This window comes from Cetorhinus maximus, chromosome 15 (assembly GCF_964194155.1).
Source record: "Cetorhinus maximus chromosome 15, sCetMax3.hap1.1, whole genome shotgun sequence".
Classification (NCBI taxonomy): Eukaryota; Metazoa; Chordata; class Chondrichthyes; order Lamniformes; family Cetorhinidae; genus Cetorhinus; species Cetorhinus maximus.
This window is the reverse complement of record NC_135893.1, coordinates 100787691-100808957: the sequence shown is the minus strand read 5'-3', so window position 1 is coordinate 100808957 and position 21267 is coordinate 100787691. Positions and strand designations below refer to the sequence as shown.

The window sequence follows — 21267 nt, the reverse complement described above, 5'->3', positions numbered from 1 at the left end:
GAAGTGCATCTCACTGTTACATCACTTAAAGCAAGGGTGAAAAAAAACTTTTGAAGAGTCATACGGACTCGAAACGTTAACTGTGTTCCTCTCTGCAGATGCCGTCAGACCTGCTGAGTTTTTCCAGGTATTTTTATTTTTGTTTTTGTTTTGGATTTCCAGCATCCGCAGTTTTTTGCTTTTTATGTTTTGGCACACATCTTGTTTCTGGATCATCGGAGAATGGATGCACAACTCAAGATCAGCGTCAGGACCCTGTGAAAAATCCTCCCACGTGGATCTACGTGGAAGTGGTCTGGGAGGTTTAAACTTTCAATGGGCAGTCCGTCCTTGAAAGCACACTTCTCGCGCTTTTACAACATTACTCCTCAGCTGCTTCCACTCCTTTGCTATTCTCACTACAGCCACACTCACTGCAACCCGACCATCGTTACATCAAGTCTCTCACCATCTGAGGAGTCCTACTTGAATTGATTCACTCTTTATCTTTTATGTTTTGCTTGGTTGGCTGCCTTTCTAGCTGCTTTCTTTGCATTTCACTTTTCGCTTCCTCACCTCCCTTGTTCTGATTTGCTGCTATTTTCCTTTGAACCACATTCACGAAGTGGCAGGTTGACAGTGTCGTAACAGAAATTAGGGCCTGAATTTTTCCCTTGTTGGGCGTGTGCGATCGGCGGGCCCAGGAAACGGGCCCCCGACTGTGATTTCACGCTGGCTGGCCAATTAATGGCCGGCCAACATGAAACACACGTTGAAAAGCTCAGCGCTGCCGTGGTGGGGGCGGGAAGAGGACGGGTGACGACGTCACCGCTGGCGCGGGTTAGTGCTTCGAGAGACGTCACCGGCTGCCTCAGGGAGCTGCAGACCTGCAAATAATAAAATAAAGCATAAAAAAGCTGCAAAAAATGTCCATGCAGCACAATCAAGCACCTGAAAGCATACCTCATAAAAATGCTGTCCCCAAATATTCCTCTTTATTCTATCTCCTAACGGAGATTTCATCATGCAGGTTTCATGAAAAATGCAAAGGCTGCCTGGCTGATTGACCTGTCTGCCAACCGTAAGGTTGGACAGGCCATGAAAAATCGCGTTCAATTGCGCTGTTAATGAGCTTAATTGCCCATTTAATTGTTGGCGGACGCACTTTCGACCGCCGTGCGTACCCGCTGAGTGAAATATCACGTGAGTGCACGATGACGTTGGGACACTCGCCCAATGTCATCTCGTGCGATTTTATGCCCGATCGGGTTACGCGCTCGCCCGCGGGATGTAAAGTTCTGCCCTAGGTGTGACAAGCAGAAAGTACACACTAGACTTGATTGATTATGATCGCATTTTCTGAATGATTTCATTTAACTAGAGTTTGGACTGTTTTGTTCTTTCTAGGTTTCAGGTGGACAATTACTGTTATCTTTTCTTGCAGTTTATAATTGTAATCTAAATTCTTCAGCCACTGTATATTACAATTTTTAGCTACCTGCTATGTTTTTAGTGGTTGTTTTTGTGTTTGTTATCCTTGTCAGCACACTTATTGTTCTGTGCTCAGCATTCACCTGTATTAATGTTTTGCTACATTTTCTGTCTCGATTTCTAAAATGTGTTCTTCCTTTTACACAGATATGCTAATGTATTCCTTCAACCAGTGACAGATGATATTGCCCCAGGATATCATAGCATTGTACACAGGTCAGTTTCTTGGACAAGCAATGCAAATTCTTAATAGTTCTGCAGGTTTAATAGTGGAAATTTTGCCAGCAGGGCACCTTTTAAAATACATGGAATTGTTTAAGTACACACTTCAAGTTGTCCCAAGTTGTTTTGTGTCATATTTTTGTTCAGTGTTTATATTAATCATGACAGATGTTTGAAAGGGTTACAAAGTCCAACTGTGCAAGCCTTAATTGGCGCACAAAGACTCCCATAATGCAAAAATACTTGAATTACCCTGAGTTACTTGAGGTATGTTTACTGATGATAAAACTGCACTTTGTTGCTATTCCTCTTTTCGGCTATTAGCTTAATGCTAATACTTATTTTACTCACCATCCTTTTCAAGTATATAAATAAAGTGGTGTATTTGTAACTATTGATTTGTAAAAGGGATCCTGATGGCAATGCTATCAACCAAAAAGTTAGATTGTACTGATAAATATCTCTAAGATCGTTGTAACATAAATGTATCTAGTATAAAATCATTTCTCTTTTGTAGGCATGTTTGTTAACTTTCACTCCAAAAATGTTTACCAAGATTCCACGGGGAGTAATGGTTCGGTTATTACAATTAACTTATTTGCAAAAATAGAGACCCAGGCATTTAGCCTTCATAAATGCACAGTAGTATGTATGTTACAGAGCCGTCAGAAAAAAACACATGTATGTGTTTATACATAAACAAAGTGTGTAGAAGATTTTCACTGTATAAATATGAATATACCAGTACGTAAGAATGATGATTTTTTGAGGTGGTGCAACACATTAGTGTGTCAGAATGCAGCACTTGTTAGTCATTTGCACAACTCTACATTTCTGAGTTTCCAGTCTGAGGTTTTTTTGCCCTGGAGAAGCGCTGAATGGAAGCTTGGTCTGCAAATGAGTGAGCAAGTGATATGCTGAGGGATCTCTACAAACTCTATGCTTGATGCAACAGTATGCATGAAGCCGCTCAGATTCCTTTTCGCTCTGAAGATTTACCTTGTTGCCATCAATTGGAAGCTTACGACACAAGGAATAATGAGTGGCACCTACAGATAGAAATCTCAGTTTCTTTTCAGCTTGAGCTCAGGAGTCCGAAAGTCACAAACAATTGTTTAGACCAGGATTGCTATTACATTTTTTTTGTTTTAAACATGTCCTCCGCTATGATAAGTGCTAGTTGAGGGATTTGCTAATGCATTGGGGTTAGTAGAGTATCCTTTTGTGTCAAGTTTGGCCCAGTTTGATTGGATGAAAGTTGTCTCTCACCTGAACTGAAGGATCCTAATTGTCTGTCTTCATCTCAACCCAGTTCACAGCACAAAACTCCCATAATGCAATGTAAAGTTGGAATAAGTTTTCAGTGCAGCAAAAGAACAATGTCTCCTTCAAAAGTGCTTAATGCCAAGATTGACATTATAAAAAGGGGAAAGTGTTCTGTTTGTTAGCATTTGCAACTCCCCTGACCAAGGTGATCTTTAAATTTCACTTTAAAAAAAATAATTAAAGTGTACATTAGTGGATTTGATTCTCAGCCTTTAGTTGGCAGTAGTAATCATCAAAAGATGCCTGCTCACTCCTTTTCAATTCACTAATTTACTAACAAGCACAAAAACAGCTTAAGGCTTGTGAATATGAATATTGAGATAACATACCCAACAATGGTGTCTATCACTCACTCTCTTATTTGCTAATCAGAAATATAATTATCCCCATCTAGATTTTCAATTCATCGCACCTGCCTATTAGCTGAGTGACTGGTCACCACTGACATAGCTAAAAGTTGCAAAGTTAAATAACCATGAGCTGAATTGGTACAGTGTAGTTGAACACACAACATTTATGTACGTGGGTATTTTGGGGAGTTGTTCAGGAGACACCACAGGAACCATCTCGAGAAACAGAAGGGAGATTTTAGCCAGTCACCACTTTTATAAGGTGGACTTCTGAAATGCTGAGAGTGATTTTTTTTGGAATAATATCATGTGTTACTGAAAAATCCACTGAACTGACGTTCTGTCCAGTATGTAAGGATACAAAAATAGTAAATTGTTCAGAGATTTTGAAATATTATTGAATTTTATTTTTTAGCAGTACAACTGTATGTCCATGAGTAGTAAAGTTACAAAACCAAGGAAGATCTCAGTAGATATGTGTAATTGACTCTTCCTTGTTTTATATACTGATATAAAGATATACTGGTATTGGAGGCAGTCCAGAGAAGGTTCACTAGGTTGATCCTGGGGATGGAGGGATTTTCTTATGAGGAGAGGTTGAGTTGGTTGGGCCTGTACTCATTGGAGTTTAAAAGAATGCGAGGTGACCTTATTGAAACACACAAGATTCTTAGGGGCTTGGTAGGGTAGATGCTGAGAGATTATTTTCCCTTGTGGGAGAGTCTAGGACCAAGGGGCATAATCTCAGAGTAAGGAGGCACCCATTTAAAACAGAGATGAGGAGGAATTTCTTCTGAAGGTGGTCAATCTGTGGAATTCTTTACTGCAGAGGGCTGTAGAGACTGGGTCATTAAGTATATTCAAGACTGAGATGGACAGATTTTTAATCAGTAAGGGAATTGAGGGTTATGGGGAAAAGGCAGGAAAGTGGAGTTGAGGATTATCAGATCAGCCATGATCTCATTGAATGGCAGAGCAGACTTGATGGGCCGAATGGCCTACTTCTGCCCCCACGCCATATGGTCTTATATGCTATTCAACTAGGCCCTTTCTTGACTATTGGACAGTGGAGTATGAGGATGAGCTGAGTATAAAATGCAAGGCTTTTGATAATCAAGAACGAAGGGAACATAACATCAAGAGGCATTGTAATAATGGACATCTTCAGGAGCTACAGAATTACAGAAAAAATAATCTGCATTTTCTAATGAAATATAGTGATAAGAATTATTACAAACTTCAGTGTTATATATGTACAGTGATGTTTTCGTTGTTGTTTGCTTGTAGTGTAAAGAATGACCATTAAGTATCTCACTCACTCACTTTTCAGAACCGCTTCATCCAATTCAGGGTCGCTGGAGTCGGAGCCTATCCTGACAGGCAATGGGCACTAGACAGCGTGCACCCAGGACAGGACGCCAGTCCATCACAGGGCACACACTCAGATGTACACACACATTAAGGGGCAATTTTACCGTAGCCAATCCACCTAACCAGCACATCTTTGGACGGTGGGAGGAAACCAGAGCACCGGAGGAAACCCACGCGAACACTGGAAGAACGTGCAAACTCCTCACAGACAGACACCCGAGCTCAGGGTTGAACCCTGGTTCCTGGAGCTGTGAGGCAGCAGCAGTAACCATTGCACCACCGTCAATCCTGATCTTAGTGTCTACCTGTGTGGAGTTTGCACATTCTCCCCGTGTCTGCATGGGTTTCCTCTGGGTGCTCCGGTTTCCTCCCACCATCCGAAGACGTGCTGGTTAAGTGGATTGGCTATGGTAAAATTGTCCCTTAGTGTGTCCCCTTAGTGTATATGTCTGTGAGTGTGTGCCCTGTGATGGACAGGCATCCCGTCCTGGGTGTATCCCACCTAGCACCCACTGCCTGTCGGGATAAGCTCCGACCCTCTGCAACCCTGAATTTGATGAAGTGGTTCAGGAAAAGTGAGTGAGTGAGATATTTAATCATCACCAGGAAATAATCATGTGGGAGAGTAGAGGTAGATGTGAAGGATTGCTTTTATTGATCACTGTTTCATGTCATCTTTCAGACCAATGGATTTATCTACAATAAAGAAAAATATTGAGACTGGCTTAATTCGCACAACAGCAGAGTTTCAGCGAGACATAATGCTTATGTTCCAGAATGCAGTGATGTATAATAGCTCCGACCATGACGTGTATCACATGGCATTAGAAATGCAGCGAGATGTCTTGGAACAAATTCAGGTAAAACATCCACAACTTTTAATATTTCACAAACATGTAAATGGTGATAATATGTAATTTCATTGAAATAGTTACTAGCCTAATCCATGTATATTAAAAAAAACCCTTTTGATAGTACAGAACTTGGGTATTGCTGAAAAAAAGAGATGTCTAATCTTTTCATCTTACAGTCATCGGGACACTTTGCAAGAATGCCAACATAAGGGGAAAACAAAAATTTACTCTGTGTGAAGAGAGTGCTGATTGGCAAGTGGCGTTGCCATGGATAATGCACCAGTGATGGTAACTGTCAGTTAACTGCCAAGCGTTGTTTGAAATTTAAACCAGGCAGCTTGACCTTGAGGATTATTTGGCAAATGTTGTCCAATCTCGGAATCACTGAACAACATTTACTAAATAATCCCCAATGTGCTAAGAATTACGCTGACAACCAATTTAAGATTGCCAGTTGGGCCCACAGTGTGGCACATTTGCGTGTACTGGAAGCTACGTATACTAGTACACAGAGCCCTGTTCTTTGCAGACAGAACATGTACAAACATTGCACCTGTTTCAGCTAAACAAAATAAGTGACAGACATTCGCTGACTCATTGGATCAAGCTGCCTGGTTTAAATTTCAAACAATGTTTGGCAGTTAACTGTCAGTCACTATCACTAGTGTATTCTCCATGGCAAGATGAAAAGCTTAAACATGTCTCTTTTTTTCACCAAAAAGCCTTTTCGTTGTAGTAAAAATGTCAATTTAGAAAGGGGAAGAGTAGGGTGATGGTTGGGGGGGTGTCATTTGAACTTTTACTTTATTCTGTTAACTCAATTAGGGAGGTGGTGGCGTAGTGGCATTATCACTGGACTGGTAATCCAGAGACCCAGGGTAATGCTCCGGGGACCTGAGTTCGAATCAGATGGTAGAATTTGAAATCAATAAAAATCTGGAATTAAAAGTCTAATGATGATCATGAAACCATTGTCGATTGTCAGAAAAACCCATCTGGTTCACTGAAGTCCTTCCTTTAGGGAAGGAAATCTGCTATCCTTACCTAGCCTGGCCTACGTGTGACTCCAGACCCACAGTGGTTGACTCTTAAATGCCCTCTGAAATGGCCTAGCAAGCCATCCAGTTCAAGGACAGTTAGGGATGGGCAATAAATGCTGGCCTAGTTAACGACACCCACATCCCATGAACGAGTAAAATAAAAACTCTCATTCCTAAACTGTGCAGCTTAAGTTTCTGTGATAGTAATTTTATATTTCATTGTCTTTACAATCAAGATCAGAATGGGTTATGGCAAAATATTGCGGATGCTGGAAATCTGAAACAAAAACAAAAAAGTGCTGGGAAAACTCAGCAGGTCTGACAGCCTCTGTGAAGAGAAAGACAGAGTTAACGTTTCGAGTCCGTATGACTCTTCTTCATACGGACTCGAAACGTTAACTCTGCCTTTCTCTTCACAGAGGCTGTCAGACCTGCTGAGTTTTTCCAGCACTTTTTGTTTTTGTTTCAGCACGGGTTACGTTTTGCAACCTCTGCATTACTGATGAACACCATTCTTTTAAGTGCAGTTTGAGTGGTGTATTGTAGGCCTTCATTACGATCTGCAGGTCATGTACTTTTGTGACTTTCAACTATGCCAGCAGTGATCGACCCCTCAGCGAATAGGCAGATGTGACGTATTGGAAATTCAGATGGGATAGTTAGGTTTCTGATTAGTAAATAAAAAATTGGGTAATAGGCACCATTGTTGAGTCTGTGATCTCAGTACTCATATTCATATGGCTTACCTGTTTGTGTGTTTGCTGGTAAATCAGTGAATTGAAAAGAGGAGTGAGCACGCATCTTTTGATAATTGAGTGCTTTAGTTAGCGACTGGTAAATATTTAAGTAAATATGCGCACGTGAACTACAATTTATCTATATGCTGTAAGTGCATGGAAGACATTTTGCACTAAAATTTGTGCATGTAGTTAAAAATGCTATCACCATATCAGTTTCTATTAGACAGCACTGAACTATAAACCTCAGCATTCTATTTGCTGTTTTGCTTCACTATAGTGGAAGTGAAAGCTAAATATAACTCCAAGATCCCTTTGAATCTCCCTCTGCTAATTTAATCTGATTGAATTTGCATCGGTGATGCGCATTTTGGTCACAGTACATTATTTGACGTCTATATCAGCGTTGAAATGCATTTGCTGAGCCAAATTTCATAGCCTATCTAAATCCACTGCTAGGCCTCTAATCTCCAATTCTCTCTCTAACTATTCAGATGGAAAATCTTTCCTTCTGGTAAAATTTCCAAATATTCCTTCATTGTCTGATTATTGATTTAGGTAAGGGGAGCAAGAATTCCAAAAATCCTATACCCTTCTTCAATTGGGAAAAATAGCCTTAAATGATGACACTATTATTCTTCAAGAACCTGTTGTGACATTGCTTCTGTTTAGGTTTAGGACTATCTTTTACTTCCTCTGAATTTTTTTTTTCCTCTCTGCCCTTTTAGCAATTCCTAGCCACACAGTTAATAATGCAAACATCGGAGTCTGGAATCAGTGCTAAGAGCCTGCGTGGGCGTGAGTCAACTCGAAAACAGGATGCTGCAGAAAAGGTCAGTGTATGTCTGTAGCACAAGTATTTTATAGAGAGCCAGAGCCATCAGTTCTAATAGTTTAGTGTGTTAAACAGTGAAGCTTGTAAAAATTGGCTATTAGATAGTAGACATTGCAATAATTAATTACTCAGTTTCAACCTTTATTAGGAAATCTCTGAGTCAATCACAAGCTGTATATCAGCTTGTAAAGGTAACCCTGATTTGAAATTAAAGCTTGCTCTTATTATTGTATCTGGGGGAGAAATCAGCTATAACTTGCTGCTCCAGGGAGTATTTTAGAGTTATCCAAGACTCTTTTGACTTCTGGCTTCAGTACTATATTGGCATTCCCTATTAAACCGCATTCCATATCATGAGTGGCAATTTGTTTCCACGTGTGTCATTCTGATGTGGCTTTAGGAATAAATTTGCACAGTTGGGTTTTCATTAGCTGAATACTGATTTTAAAGGCCAGTTTTCCAGTAACCAAAAGTGCAACATTTTCAAATTGACCTAATCGTTTCTGTGATGCAGCCAGGTCAGTCTTTGTATCTTTACTTATCTTTTTAATTATGATACTTAATGCAGGAATGTTTCTGGTGACAGTTCAATAAAGCTCAGCAGGACCAAGATGAATAAACCTTACCTGCTATGTTCAGAGCTGATCTTGTATTGTTAATATTATCATTTAGTTAAGCATTGAAGGTGAACAGATGAGTTCAGTGTCGAAAATGCCCCAAACCATTGTTTATATTGCACATGTTGTTACCAACATATATCAATGTGATTGTAACATAATTTATAAGATATAATTGTACTACTCTTATGATATCTTAATTTAGAAAATCACCAAAAATTCCACTTGCTTCTTTTACAAGTTAGTGGATATGTTGATCCTTTTTCCTCCACACTCTCATAACGTGTTATACCGATCAGAAAGTTCCCAGGTTCTGTTTTTGGTCTGATCATTGGGTTGTGACAATTGCTTTTGCTGTCACTGAGCTAAGAGTTGGGGGTGGGGGTGGTCATGGGAGGAAAATGGGCCTGTTTTCCGATCACCTTCAGGTGATCATGCTTAAAGTAGACTTGTAGATGTGAGATTAGGATAGTGTCCGTTTCAGCTGTGATGAATCCACTGTGAAAATGCTTGCTAGCACTCCCTGTCCCCTGGCTGATGCATCTCCAGTTTTGCCAACTGGGCAAGATCCTATTTATGAAAGCGCAACTAAATTAGGGCAGAGTCAGAAAGTCATGGTGAGGCAAACTAGCAGAACATTTTGAGAAGAATGGTGACACTTTTGGACAAAAAAGATCAAAGCATAATTTAAATGAAAATTTAAAAACTGGACAAACGTTTGGATGTTGTAAATTAGAAATAATTAACATTAACAATTAAATCTTTTTATATTTTTGCAGGGGATCAGATATAGAAATGGTGCCAAATGTAAATCAGCCAAAACTAAAAAGACTTTAAAAGAAGCCAATTCTTTTGGAAGTCTTTTACATTTCCTGTCTCTATACCACACTGACACCAATAATTTTTTAAAAATTTACACTGTTGCCATTTTAAACTATTACCACAGTAATATAGTCAAATAAAAGCATAGACCATTGCCTCAGCTATGCTTCAATTTTGAGTTAACGCCTTCTGGGATATTTAAAAAAGAAGAGTTAACAAAGTGAGCATTGGTCCAATGCAAAGTGAGTCTGGGGAGTTAATAAGGGAAAATAAGGAGATGGCAGATGATTTGAATAGGTATTTTGCATCGATCTTCACTACAGAGGATACAAATACTGTCCCAGAAGTAGTTATAAATCAGGAATTGGAAGGGAGAGAGGAATTCAAGAAAATTACAATCACCAGGGGAGTGGGACTTGTCAACCTGCAGTTCCATTAATTTGCTAAGTCTCCGGGTCCTGATGGATTCCATCTTAAGGTTTTAAAAGACATGGCTAGTGAGATTATCGATGTGATGTAACTCCTTTTTTCAAAAAGGGAGGGAGACAGAAAGCAGGAAACTAGGGCAGTTAGCTTAACATCTGTCATAGGGAAAATGTTATAACAGGGCATTTAGATAATTCAAAGTAATCAGGCAGAGTCAACATGGTTTTGTGAAAGGGAAATCATGATTAATAAATTTATTGGAGTTATTTGAAGAAGTAACAGGTGCTGTGGATAAAGGGGAACCAGTGGATGTACTGGTACTTAGGTTTTCAAAAGACATTTGATAAGGTGCCTCCTCAAATGGCTATTAGGGGGAAATAAAAGCTTATGATATAGGGGTAACAATGACATAGATAGAAGATTTTCTGGCTAACAGGAAACATAGGCACAAAGGGCTAATTTTCTGGTTGGCAGGATGTGATGATTGGTGTGCTACCAGGATCATTGCTGGAGCCTCAAGTCTTTATAATTTATATGAATGATTTGGATGAAGGGGCCCATGGTATGGTTGCTAAATTTGCTGATGACAGAAAGAAGGTAGGAAAGAAGCTATTGTGAACAGGATATAAGGAGGCTACAAAAGGACGTAGATAGGCTAGGTGAGTGGGCAAAGATCTGGCAAATGGAGTATAATTTGGTAAAATGTGAGGTGGTCCATTTTGGCAGAATGAATAAAAGTGGCATATTATCTAAATGGTTAAGAGACTGAAAAGCTCGGAGTTGCAGAGGGACCTGGGTACCTTAATGCATTAATCACAAAAGGCTAGTATGCAGGTGCAAGAAGTAATTAGCAAAGCTAACAATGTTATCATTTATTGCAAGGGGAGTTGAATACAAGAGGTTATGCTTCAGTTATACAGGGCATTGGTTAGACCACATCTGGAGAACTGTGAACAGTATTGGTTTCCTTATTTAAGGGAAGATGTAAATGCATTGGAAGCAGTTCAGAGAGCGTTTACTAGATTAATACCTGGAATGGGTGGATTGCCTTATGAGGAAAGGCTGGACAGGCTAGGCTTATATCTGCTTGAGTTTAGAAGAGTAAGAGGCAACTTGATTGAAACATATAAGATCCTGAGGGGTCTTGACAGGGGTCGCAGTGAAAAAGATGTTTCCTCTTGTGGGAGAATCTAGAACTTGGGACCACTTTTTCAAAATAAGGGGTTGCCCATTTAGGCCAGAGATGAGGAAAAAAGTTTTCCTCTGAGGGCTGAAACACTTTGGAATTCTCTTCCTCAAAAGATGGTTGAGTCCTTGACTATCTTTTAAGGCAGAGGTAGATAGATTCTTGATAAGTAAGGGGATGAAAGGTTATCAGGGTAGGCAGGAATGTGGAGCTGAGGGTAAAGTCAGATCAGCCATGATCTTATTGAGTGACGGAGCAAGCTCGAGGGGCCAAGTGGCCTACACCTAATTCGTATGTTTGTATGATGCAAACTGTTTCCAGTTTTGTTTTATAGTTTTTTTATCCACTCATGGGATGTGGACATCGCTGGCTAGGCCAGCATTTATTACCCATCCCTAGTTGCCCTTGAGAAGGTGGTGGTGAGCTGCCTTCCTGAATTGCTGCAGTCCATGTGGTGTAGGTACACCCACAGTGGTGTCAGGGAGGGAGTTCCAGGATTTTGACCCAGCGTCAGTGAAGGAACGGCGATATATTTCCAAGTCAGGATGGTGAGTGGGTTTGGAAGGAGGATTGGTGAGTTCCTGCAGTGCATCTTGTAGATGGTACGCACTGCTGCCACTGTCCGTTGGTGGTGGGTGGAGTGAATGTTTGTGGATGGGGTGCCAATCAAGTGGACTGTGTTGTCCTGGATGGTATCAAACTTGTCGAGTGTTGTTGGACCTACGCTCATCAGACAAGTGGAGAGGCTTTGGAGAGTCAGGAAGTGAGTTGCTCGTCGCAGGATTCCTTGTCTCTGACCTGCTCTTGTAGCCACAGTATTTATATGGCTAGTCCAGTTCAGTTTCTAGTCAATGGTAACCCCCAGGATGTTGATAATGGGGGATTCAGTGATTCAGTGATGGTAATACTGTTGTATGTCAAGGGGTGATGCTTAGATTCTCTCTTGTTGGAGATAATCATTGCCTGGCACTTGTGTGGCACGAATGTTACTTGCTACTTGTCAGTCCAAGTATTGGTATTGTCCAGGTCTGGCTGCATTTGGATGTGGAGTATCTGAGGAGTCGCGAATGGTGCAGAACATTGTGCAATCACCAGCAAACATCCGCACTTCTGACCTTATGATGGAGGGAAGGTCATTGATGAAGCAGCTGAAGATGGCTGGGCCTTTATTTATAGTGTCAGATGTCTAACCTATGAAAGAATAATAGCAATTATACTTTGCTTGTAGTTTTGATTTGCAGGTATAGGTATCCTCATTACTGCTGACCATCTGTATACAATAATCCTAAAACTATAATGCCAGTTGGTAAAGTCTAGAATCTTAGTCCAGAAATATAATCATAGATAGAAGTGTTGTTGTAACATCAGTTGTTAATATGGTCATGCAAATATAATTACTTTTCAGATGTTCCAGGAATCCTTTATCGTTTGTTAGTGATATACGAAGAGCCTGGACTTTCTGATTGATTTATAACGAAGTGGTAAACCATTCGAATAAATGGGTTACTGTTAGCACTAAAATACCATTGAATGGAAATCCAGGTTGATGTCTTCTGAGAGAATGTAGCTGGTTTGCTTATGTTTGCTCAGGTTGAATCTGATTTGGTGTTTTTTTTTGTTTGTCCTTTAACAGGACAGTGTCCCCATGGGCTCTCCTGCCTTTCTTCTCTCTCTTTTTGTAAGTATTCAATATAAAATGTGGATAATAACTCATTGTAGGAGATGTCAAAGTCTGGAAGTGAATGTTCTGCCCTGAATGTTAACCCAGATTATAATGCTCAATCTGTGGTTCATAGCTGGTCAAAATCATAACTGTTTTTTCTGTGAAAGTATGTTTTGATGAAATTGTCCCAGTTTGTTTCATTAGGTTCAGTAATGTCTGATATTTCATCGTTTCACAAATGTCATATTAAAATGTGGCATTGACTGTTGATCCGCTACACCAGCTACCATGTGACTGCTGTGAAGTTAGTGCCAGTTCATAGCTGGTTGTATCCAATGAGCTGATATCAGTTAGATGCTGTCTGGAGGAAGATCTTTCAGTTTAGATGTGGATTCAAACAACATAAAGAGAAACTTCAACCAAAACAGCATTTTTCCTATACATATAAAGAGAAATATAGGGAATAAGGCGTTCGTAATGCTGTGTGCCAGGATTTTCAAGAAGCCAGAGAGATGTAAACCAATGGAAGAAAGCTTCTAGATCTAGTGAAGGACAGTTTAAGGCATTTACATGTTCCACTGCTAGAATTGCACGTGATCTAAATGCTCAGGACGCAGCGATTAGGAGCATCGGCATGCAGCCTGCCTTCGCTCTGATAGGGCTCTACAGCAGAACAGGTAGGTGATGCTTCCCACACTGTAGGATGCTGCTCAGTGAATTCTGAACAGCCTTACTTCAGGTCCCAGCTTTCACTTGAGGGAACTGACAGGGTTTATTGATATTTATGAATAACTTGGGTGGCGTTTTAAACCATGTGCTGCTGTTTTGTTGGAAAACCTGGCTTGCAACATATCATCCAACTAAGGCAATTCCTTGACTTGCCTATGGTGATTTCTGGATAAGATGGCATCACTCTCACACCTTCAGTTTTTTTTTTGCTCTGCTGTATCACATCCTGTAGAATTTAGCAAAATATTAAAAATATTACATTTTTGGTAAGCTGTTTTGGAGCACAGGTTTGTCTGGCATGTTGCCATCTTACACCAAGTTCCCTACAGAAAGAAGCAATGGCAAATCGCTGAAAAAGTATTAGTATTAAAAGCTGGTTATTTCCACAACACAGCACATGATACAGGTTTTGTTTCTCTGTTATTATTTTTGTTTTTATTTTTAAATAGGATCAACGTCCCCTTCAACTAGGAAATGCTAGTCTGAAATGCTAATTTCAGTTAATGAAAAGGGATTTTGATGAAATGGAAGAGCAGCAACATTATATACTGTTAAAGAGACAATAGCAACAGCTATGCTACTTAAAGCAGCATCAGTGCTGTCGGCCCCCTAGGGATCAGTATAAGTCTGCATAATGCCTTTAGAAGCGGCGCAATGGAAATGAATTTTTCTCCCAATGGGTCCAGGAGTTTTGATCAGATGAGAAACTCAGTATTCAGATTTTTAGGGGAGTAATTTAATTAAAATGGATCTTTATCTGTCAAAATGTCTTTTTTTGGGAAGGGTGTTTAATTATATTTTAAGGGGGAAGGTGGAATGAAGGCAAAGCGTTATATTTAAATTTCATTAATTTTATTTCCCCCTTAGAATTTCAGTGTGTGTTTGTTAAAGTTTGCTCACTGCTGTATTGCACTGAGTCAGGCAGCCAGGAAGAAAGGAAGGGCTAATTACTAATTCATGTCTGGAAATGATAACAGTGAATGTTTGAAGTTCTTTTGCCCATTATTTTAATGGAGGTGTTAAAACTTTCAAATAAGTTATTTCCCTCTGTAGAACTAGAGGATTTGTTGTGTTCATATTATATCTTGCATGCTGATTTCCAGACTAAAGTAAAATAAATTTACCTCATACATGAAGATGGTTTTCAAAACATCATATGCTCATGATATGAGCAAGCTACAGTCCTTAGTATTATTTGAATCTGTGGGGAAATTTGCCAAGTATTGGGGAGACTTAAATTTTATGGCCACTCTTGCAAGATAAAGGTGTCAGTTCTTTGAAAGACCTTTAAATCGATTTCAATGCCGTCTACCCATAAGGACATCTGACTATTCAAAAGCCTCATTCACCATTCAGACAATTGTTTTGTTAGTAGTTCATGCAAATAGCAATAGATTCAGTAGCCCAATTTTGTGATTAAACCCCAGCTATCTTAAGATCCAAGTACGAGTCATATTATTACATATTGTCTTGGATTTTGTATAGGGGTCTGGTTTGAATAATGTGACTTGTATTCCTGGATTTTTCCAGTCATTCTCCAAAATGTTCCACATTTTCATTTTATGAATGTATTTGTGACTGTATTTCAATCCCACACATTCAACCCGTCTTTACAACTAATGACCCATGCCTATCTACAGAATAAATGTTTCAATGGAGCAAATTAATTGCCCATATTAATGTTGTTACTAACACAAGTGTTATGTACAATCACATAGTTCCCTTTTTCTATGTCTTCTATTCCCTTTTAAATGTCAAATAAAAATTTTGTGTTCCAACATAATTTCTATTAAATGCAAAGAACACAACTCCAACATTTAGCTCCTAACACTAATTCATTTTTATCATTTCGTCTACACAGAAGTTTCAGAGTGGGTGTTTTCCTCTTACCTGGTTGCAGAAGTTAACTACTTTGGAGAGGTTTTTGTCATCAGCTGATGATGTCACAGTGCTGGCTGAAATACATGGAAATCTAGGAGTTTTGTTTGTTCTAAATTTATCTTTATTTCAGTGATTGCATGATGGTAATTTAACACAAATTTCTATTTTACTCAATCACTGGTTTAAAAACATGGTTTTTTAAATTTAAATGAAATTTATTTTTAAAAGCTGTCCTGTGTTGACATTTCTAGTTTCCCCATGTATTTCAGCCAGCAACAGCAAGCGCTGTGACATCAGCTGATGACAAAATACTGTTAACAGTCTCCACAAAGCAGTTAATTGCTGCTTCCAGGTAAGTGCAATGCATTCAGTTTGAAATTTTTTCAAATGAAGATGGAATGTGTTGATGCTGGGCATTAGAAAGCATTAGGAGTGTTTTGCATATTAAGGATGTTGCCCCCCCTTCTGTGATGTTCAATCTTCAACCACAGTCCCTTTTTTAATATTTTTCATGTAGTCTTCATTTCTTATTCTTTCCAGAACTATCACCCTAATAATGTGCATGAATCTTTGTTCTACAAATATATTTTCGCCTTCATTTATAAATATAGCATACCTTTTTAGTCCTATGTGCTAATATTGCAAAACTATTTGAGCCAATTATTTTTTTGTTTAAAGACACTCTTTTTGTTCTTTCACCAATGCATGTGCGGTCTGCCTCATAAAATGTAATGTTCTGGAATATAGCAAAGTTCTGTAACTATAAATGCTTAATATTTCCCCAATAAGCAGTGAAAAAGAGTAATTTTTTTTCCCATTAGGATGGTGGTACAAGAGGACGTCGCTGTGCCATTGAAGCAGATATGAAAATGAAGAAATGACCATCTTCTACAGGCTCTAGGACCTTGCCATGTGAAATGTTCAGTGTGTGTAAAGACCAATAAAGCTGTACTGTCTTCATGACCATTGATGAGAATGAATTGTATTGTACAGCCTTGTTTCTAGTGTACAGGTTTTGTTCTGAGAACAATGTATGTGCTTAATAAAATTACTTTGACAACCTGATTGCCTTAAGAATTTACATTACAATGAATTTTGGTTAATGTCAATGAACGATAGGACATTTATCATTTTAGCCAGCATTAGTAAGAATGCCAGTCTTGATGAACTCAGCATTTCTATTCATGTACAAAATAGAACAACATCTTTGAATGTGCAATGCTTAAGCATTTTTTGTTGTGGTTATTGAGAGCAGTTTTTCAAATGTAAGGTTATTTTGTTGAATTGCCTCTGCAGTGGTCTTATCTTTGGTAAGTGTCTCAGTTTTATATATTTATGAACATATGAAACTTTGGTTTGAATGCACCTCAGCCCTGCCTTGAGACTTGGGACAATCTTAAAGTAACAAATAAGTAGGTAGTGTCACAAGAGGACAGAATACAGTGGGTGCAACAACACCTGTTTTGATCAAATTACAGTTTTTTCTCTTCTAAGTTTGCAAGTAAAGGCAAAATTACAGAATACATGATTAAAATTTTTAGAATGGTTGCCACAAAACATCTCAAATATGAATCCACATAGAGACTTAATGGTGTGGTATGGTTAGTACAGTTAGATTTAGCTGTGGCATCTCTGGCTATAAAGATCCGATTTAAATTCAAAGTGTGGTGCACAATAATAAATTCCATTTAATATTCTTCAAATGGATAATCTCAGACGGATAGTCGGTGTATCAGATTGGTACAGTAGTAAATACTTCTGAAATTGGGATTAAGATAAATTGCTGGATAAGAGTTAAGGAAACTTTATTCTACCATTGGCCCATGTTACAACTTATCTGAGTGTTTTTGACGCTGACACCAGATGCCAAAAGTGGGTCAATGTTTAATTAGTCAGCATCTGTGTCACTCACCTTGAACACATCACCAAAGAAAAATTACCAGCAGAATTTGAGTTCTCCCTCCCCACATTATTTTCACTGCAGCATAGCAAGGTTTCACCTTGTATGTTGGAACAGAGTCCGCCAAAAGGAAATTCAAATAAAAGTAAAGGTAAATACAAACATTTTATTTTTTGTGTTTTTTGACATGATTGCAGAAATTCAGTAATCTGCAGTGATATCCAAAATCTTGAGCTATTTATATTAACGTATTTTAAGCGTAACACAACAACAATACATATAATTATGATGTGACTATTGTCAGATGTGATGACTGGTGATTAACATAATATATAACAAAATGCAGTACATTCTATATTCCCTGCTTATACCCTTTCCCCCATAGTGCTTTTCACATGTGGTGTTGCATGGGTTACACCCTGAGGCTTGACTTCTCTAAAATAGCACTTCTTCTCTTCCTCCCTATATCCGATTGAAAAGTTGTGCTTACGGAATGTTAATGCCAGCTGTAGCTCAGTTGGTAACAGTCTCATCTGAGTCAGAAGTTTGTGGTTTCAAAAGCACCACTGTAGGAGACTTGAAAGCACAATCCAGGCTGACACTCTAGTCCAGTACTGAGGAGGTGCTGCAACATTGGAGATGTGCCAACTTTCAGATGAGACGTTAAAGCAACTCCCCATCTCCCTCAGGTAGACCTAAAAGATCCCATGGCACTACTTCGAAGAAGAGTGGAGTTCCCCCGAATGGCCAGTCCAATATCTATCCTTTGACCAACATAATTTAGCGCAGATTATTTGGTCATTTTCACATTTCTGCTAATGGGAGCTTGCTTTGTGCAAAGTGGCTGCTGTGTTTCCGACATTATAACAGTGACTAGATTTCAAACATTGACTGTAAGGTGCTTTGGGTCATCCTGAGGTTGTCAAAGGATATAAGTTTTCATCCTCCCTCTTGCAGCTTTATATTCACCAGATGGCATGTTACTAATACAATTTAGGTGGAGCACCAACTTTGCGTGCCAGGATAATGCACACTAACATTGCTTATAGCACCATTGTGTGCAGTGTTAAATTATTTCAAGTTCGTTCAAAAATTCTTTTGATACATGTGGGTTCCAAAATCAGAGGGAAAGATCTTGAGTAATGCCACAATATGCAGAGTAATCTATCACTCTGACCATTGGTGATTAAGTAACTAATTTTGATGACATGGCAGGTAGAACCTTGGAAAATCTAAAATTCTTGAACTGTCATCCTTGTCTGACTGGATAACCTGAAGCCACTGCATTCCTGTTAAAATGGCCATTAAGTCCTGAGGCTTTTCGCACTGTTGTTGTTCCTTCTTGGCTTCCTACAAAGTTCATTGTTGAAAGGAACACCATTTTCTTCATGTGATGGCCATTGGACTTTCAAGAAATTTATTTTTGTATTGATTTCTTCCATGTTGTGACAATGTCACAAAGCAATTATTCTATGGCAGCCAATGAATTCCTTACATATAGGAATCTCTTACACTTGTTTCCTTCTCATTCAAACACAGTTAACAGGTCTTATAGCTGATAAATGCTGTTATGAAATTTGTAGATTGTATCAAGTTACATGTCTTTGATAGATCCCCAATGTTCTTGATGCCAAATGCTCCCCCTACCTGTCTCTGAGCATACTTGAAAAAGCAAGGGGTCATACTAAGCTAAACTGATTTTGATTTCCCTGCTGAGTATTTAGGGCAATCTTCCTTCCAATTGGTCACCTCCATTAAGGGGTTGGATGAAATGGTTGAGTAATTGGATTTCTTGGGTCCTTTGTTATCAGAAACTGACCACTCTCTGACCATTTCACCACCATCAGATAGTTTAATTGCACCAATCCCATGAAGGAATGTTTGATATTTCATAATTATCTGAGCAGTACCACTTCTCATGTTCCAATAACTATTGTCGAGAAAACAAGAAATTGTAATATTTTTCTTGTAATAACCCTGGCATATTTTCTCATGTACTGGAAATCAGGATTTAATTGGATTAAGAGCTAGAGTGAGGGTCTAAAGTCAACAGTGAGAAGTGGTTTTGATATGTTAAAGAACCAAGAGGAACTTGGTTTCATCAAGGGAAGGTCATGCCTGACAAACCTGTTAGAATTCTTTGAGGAGGTAACAAGTAGGTTAGACAAAGGAGAGCCAATGGATGTTATCTACTTGGACTTCCTGAAGGTCTTTGACAAGGTGCCGCACAGGAGGTTGCTCAGTAAGATAAGAGCCCATGGTGTTAGAGGCAAGGTACTAGCATGGATAGAAGATTGACTGTCTGGAAGGAGGCAGAGAGTGGGGATAAGGGGGCCTTTCTCAGGATGGCGGCCGGTGACTAGTGGAGTTCCGCAGAGGTCAGTGTTGGGACCACAACTTTTCACTTTATACATTAATGATCTAGATGAAGGAACTGAGGGCATCCTGGCTAAGTTTGCAGATGATACAAAGATAGGTGGAGGGCCAGGTAGTATTGGGGAGGCTGCAGAAGGATTTGGACAGGTTAGGAGAATGGGCAAAGAAGTGGCAGATGGAATACAATGTGGGGAAGTGTGAGGTCATGCACTTTGATAGGAAGAATCGAGGCATAGACTATTTTCTAAATGGGGAGAGAATTCAGAAGTCTGGAGTGCAAAGGGACTTGGGAGTCCTAGTCCAGGATTCTCTTAAGGTTAACTTGCAGATTGAGTCGGTAGTTAGGAAGGCAAATGCAATGTTGGCATTTATTTCGAGAGGACTAGAATATAAAAGCAGGGATGTGCTGCTGAGGCTTTATAAGGCTCTGGTCAGACCACATTTAGAATATTGTGAGCAATTTTGGGCCCCATATCTCAGGAAGGATGTTCTGGCCCTGGAGAGGGTCCAGAGGAGGTTCACGAGAATGATCCCAGGAATGAAAGGCTTAACATATGAGGAACGTTTGAGGACTCTGGGTCTATACTCGATGGAGTTTAGAAGGATGAGGGGGGATATGATTGAAACTTACAGAATACAGAAAGGCCTGGATAGAGTGGACGTGGGGAAGATGTTTCCATTAGTAGGAGAGACTAGGACCCGAGGGCACAGCCTCAGAGTAAAGGGAAGACCTTTTAGAACAGAGATGAGGAGAAACTTCTTTAGCCAGAGAGTGGTGAATGTATGGAATTCATTGCCACAGAAGGCTGTGGAGGCCAGATCATTGAGTGTATTTAAGACGGAGATAGATAGGTTCTTGATTGGTAAGGAGATCAAAGGTTATGGGGAGAAGGCGGGAGAATGGGGTTGAGAAACTTATCAGCCATGATTGAATGGCGGAGCAGACTCGATGGGCCGAATGGCCTAATTTCTGCTCCTATGTCTTATGCTCTTATAAAGCAATAACAGGAATAGTTTGAAATGAGTTGTTTTAGTTCAAAGGGAGATATATCCATGTTGGAAAAAGGTGTAAGGAAGTGAGGTAAAGGTAGGGTAAGTTTGTTTTCACAAGTCTAAGAGCTAAAGTAAAGAATGATTTAATCAATTCTGGGAAGAAAGCATTTCTGAAGAGACTGGTTGTAACAATAGAGAGATCAAAGGGAAGGAGTTGCTGAACAGAAAAGGGAAAGGTTAGCTCTGAGGGTAGCTAAGTTAAGCTTTGTGGAACTGTTTTAAAGTACTGTTTACTGTGTGAAGCCATTTTTGTGTTTAAATGTAATTGTGTTTTTTTTTTCCTTTATTCTTTTAATAAATGTTTACTTTACTATAAAATCATCACAAGTAGTCTAGGAAATCATTTCCTGATTTCAGAACTGCTCCTCATACTATACAAATTGTAAAAACCATTTTGGCATCTGTTTCA

The 21267-nt window shown here is 39.3% G+C and overlaps 1 protein-coding gene across 1 annotated transcript in view; it reads left to right on the top strand.

Annotated features, from left to right (window-relative positions):
- Positions 1 to 21267, top strand: part of LOC144691061 (bromodomain-containing protein 8-like) — an 88369-nt gene that overhangs the window by 43070 nt on the left and 24032 nt on the right. The window contains 4 exon segments of the mRNA XM_078559091.1: positions 1618 to 1686; positions 5422 to 5599; positions 8099 to 8203; positions 12890 to 12934. Of these exon segments, the coding sequence (XP_078415217.1) occupies positions 1618 to 1686; positions 5422 to 5599; positions 8099 to 8203; positions 12890 to 12934 (397 nt within the window).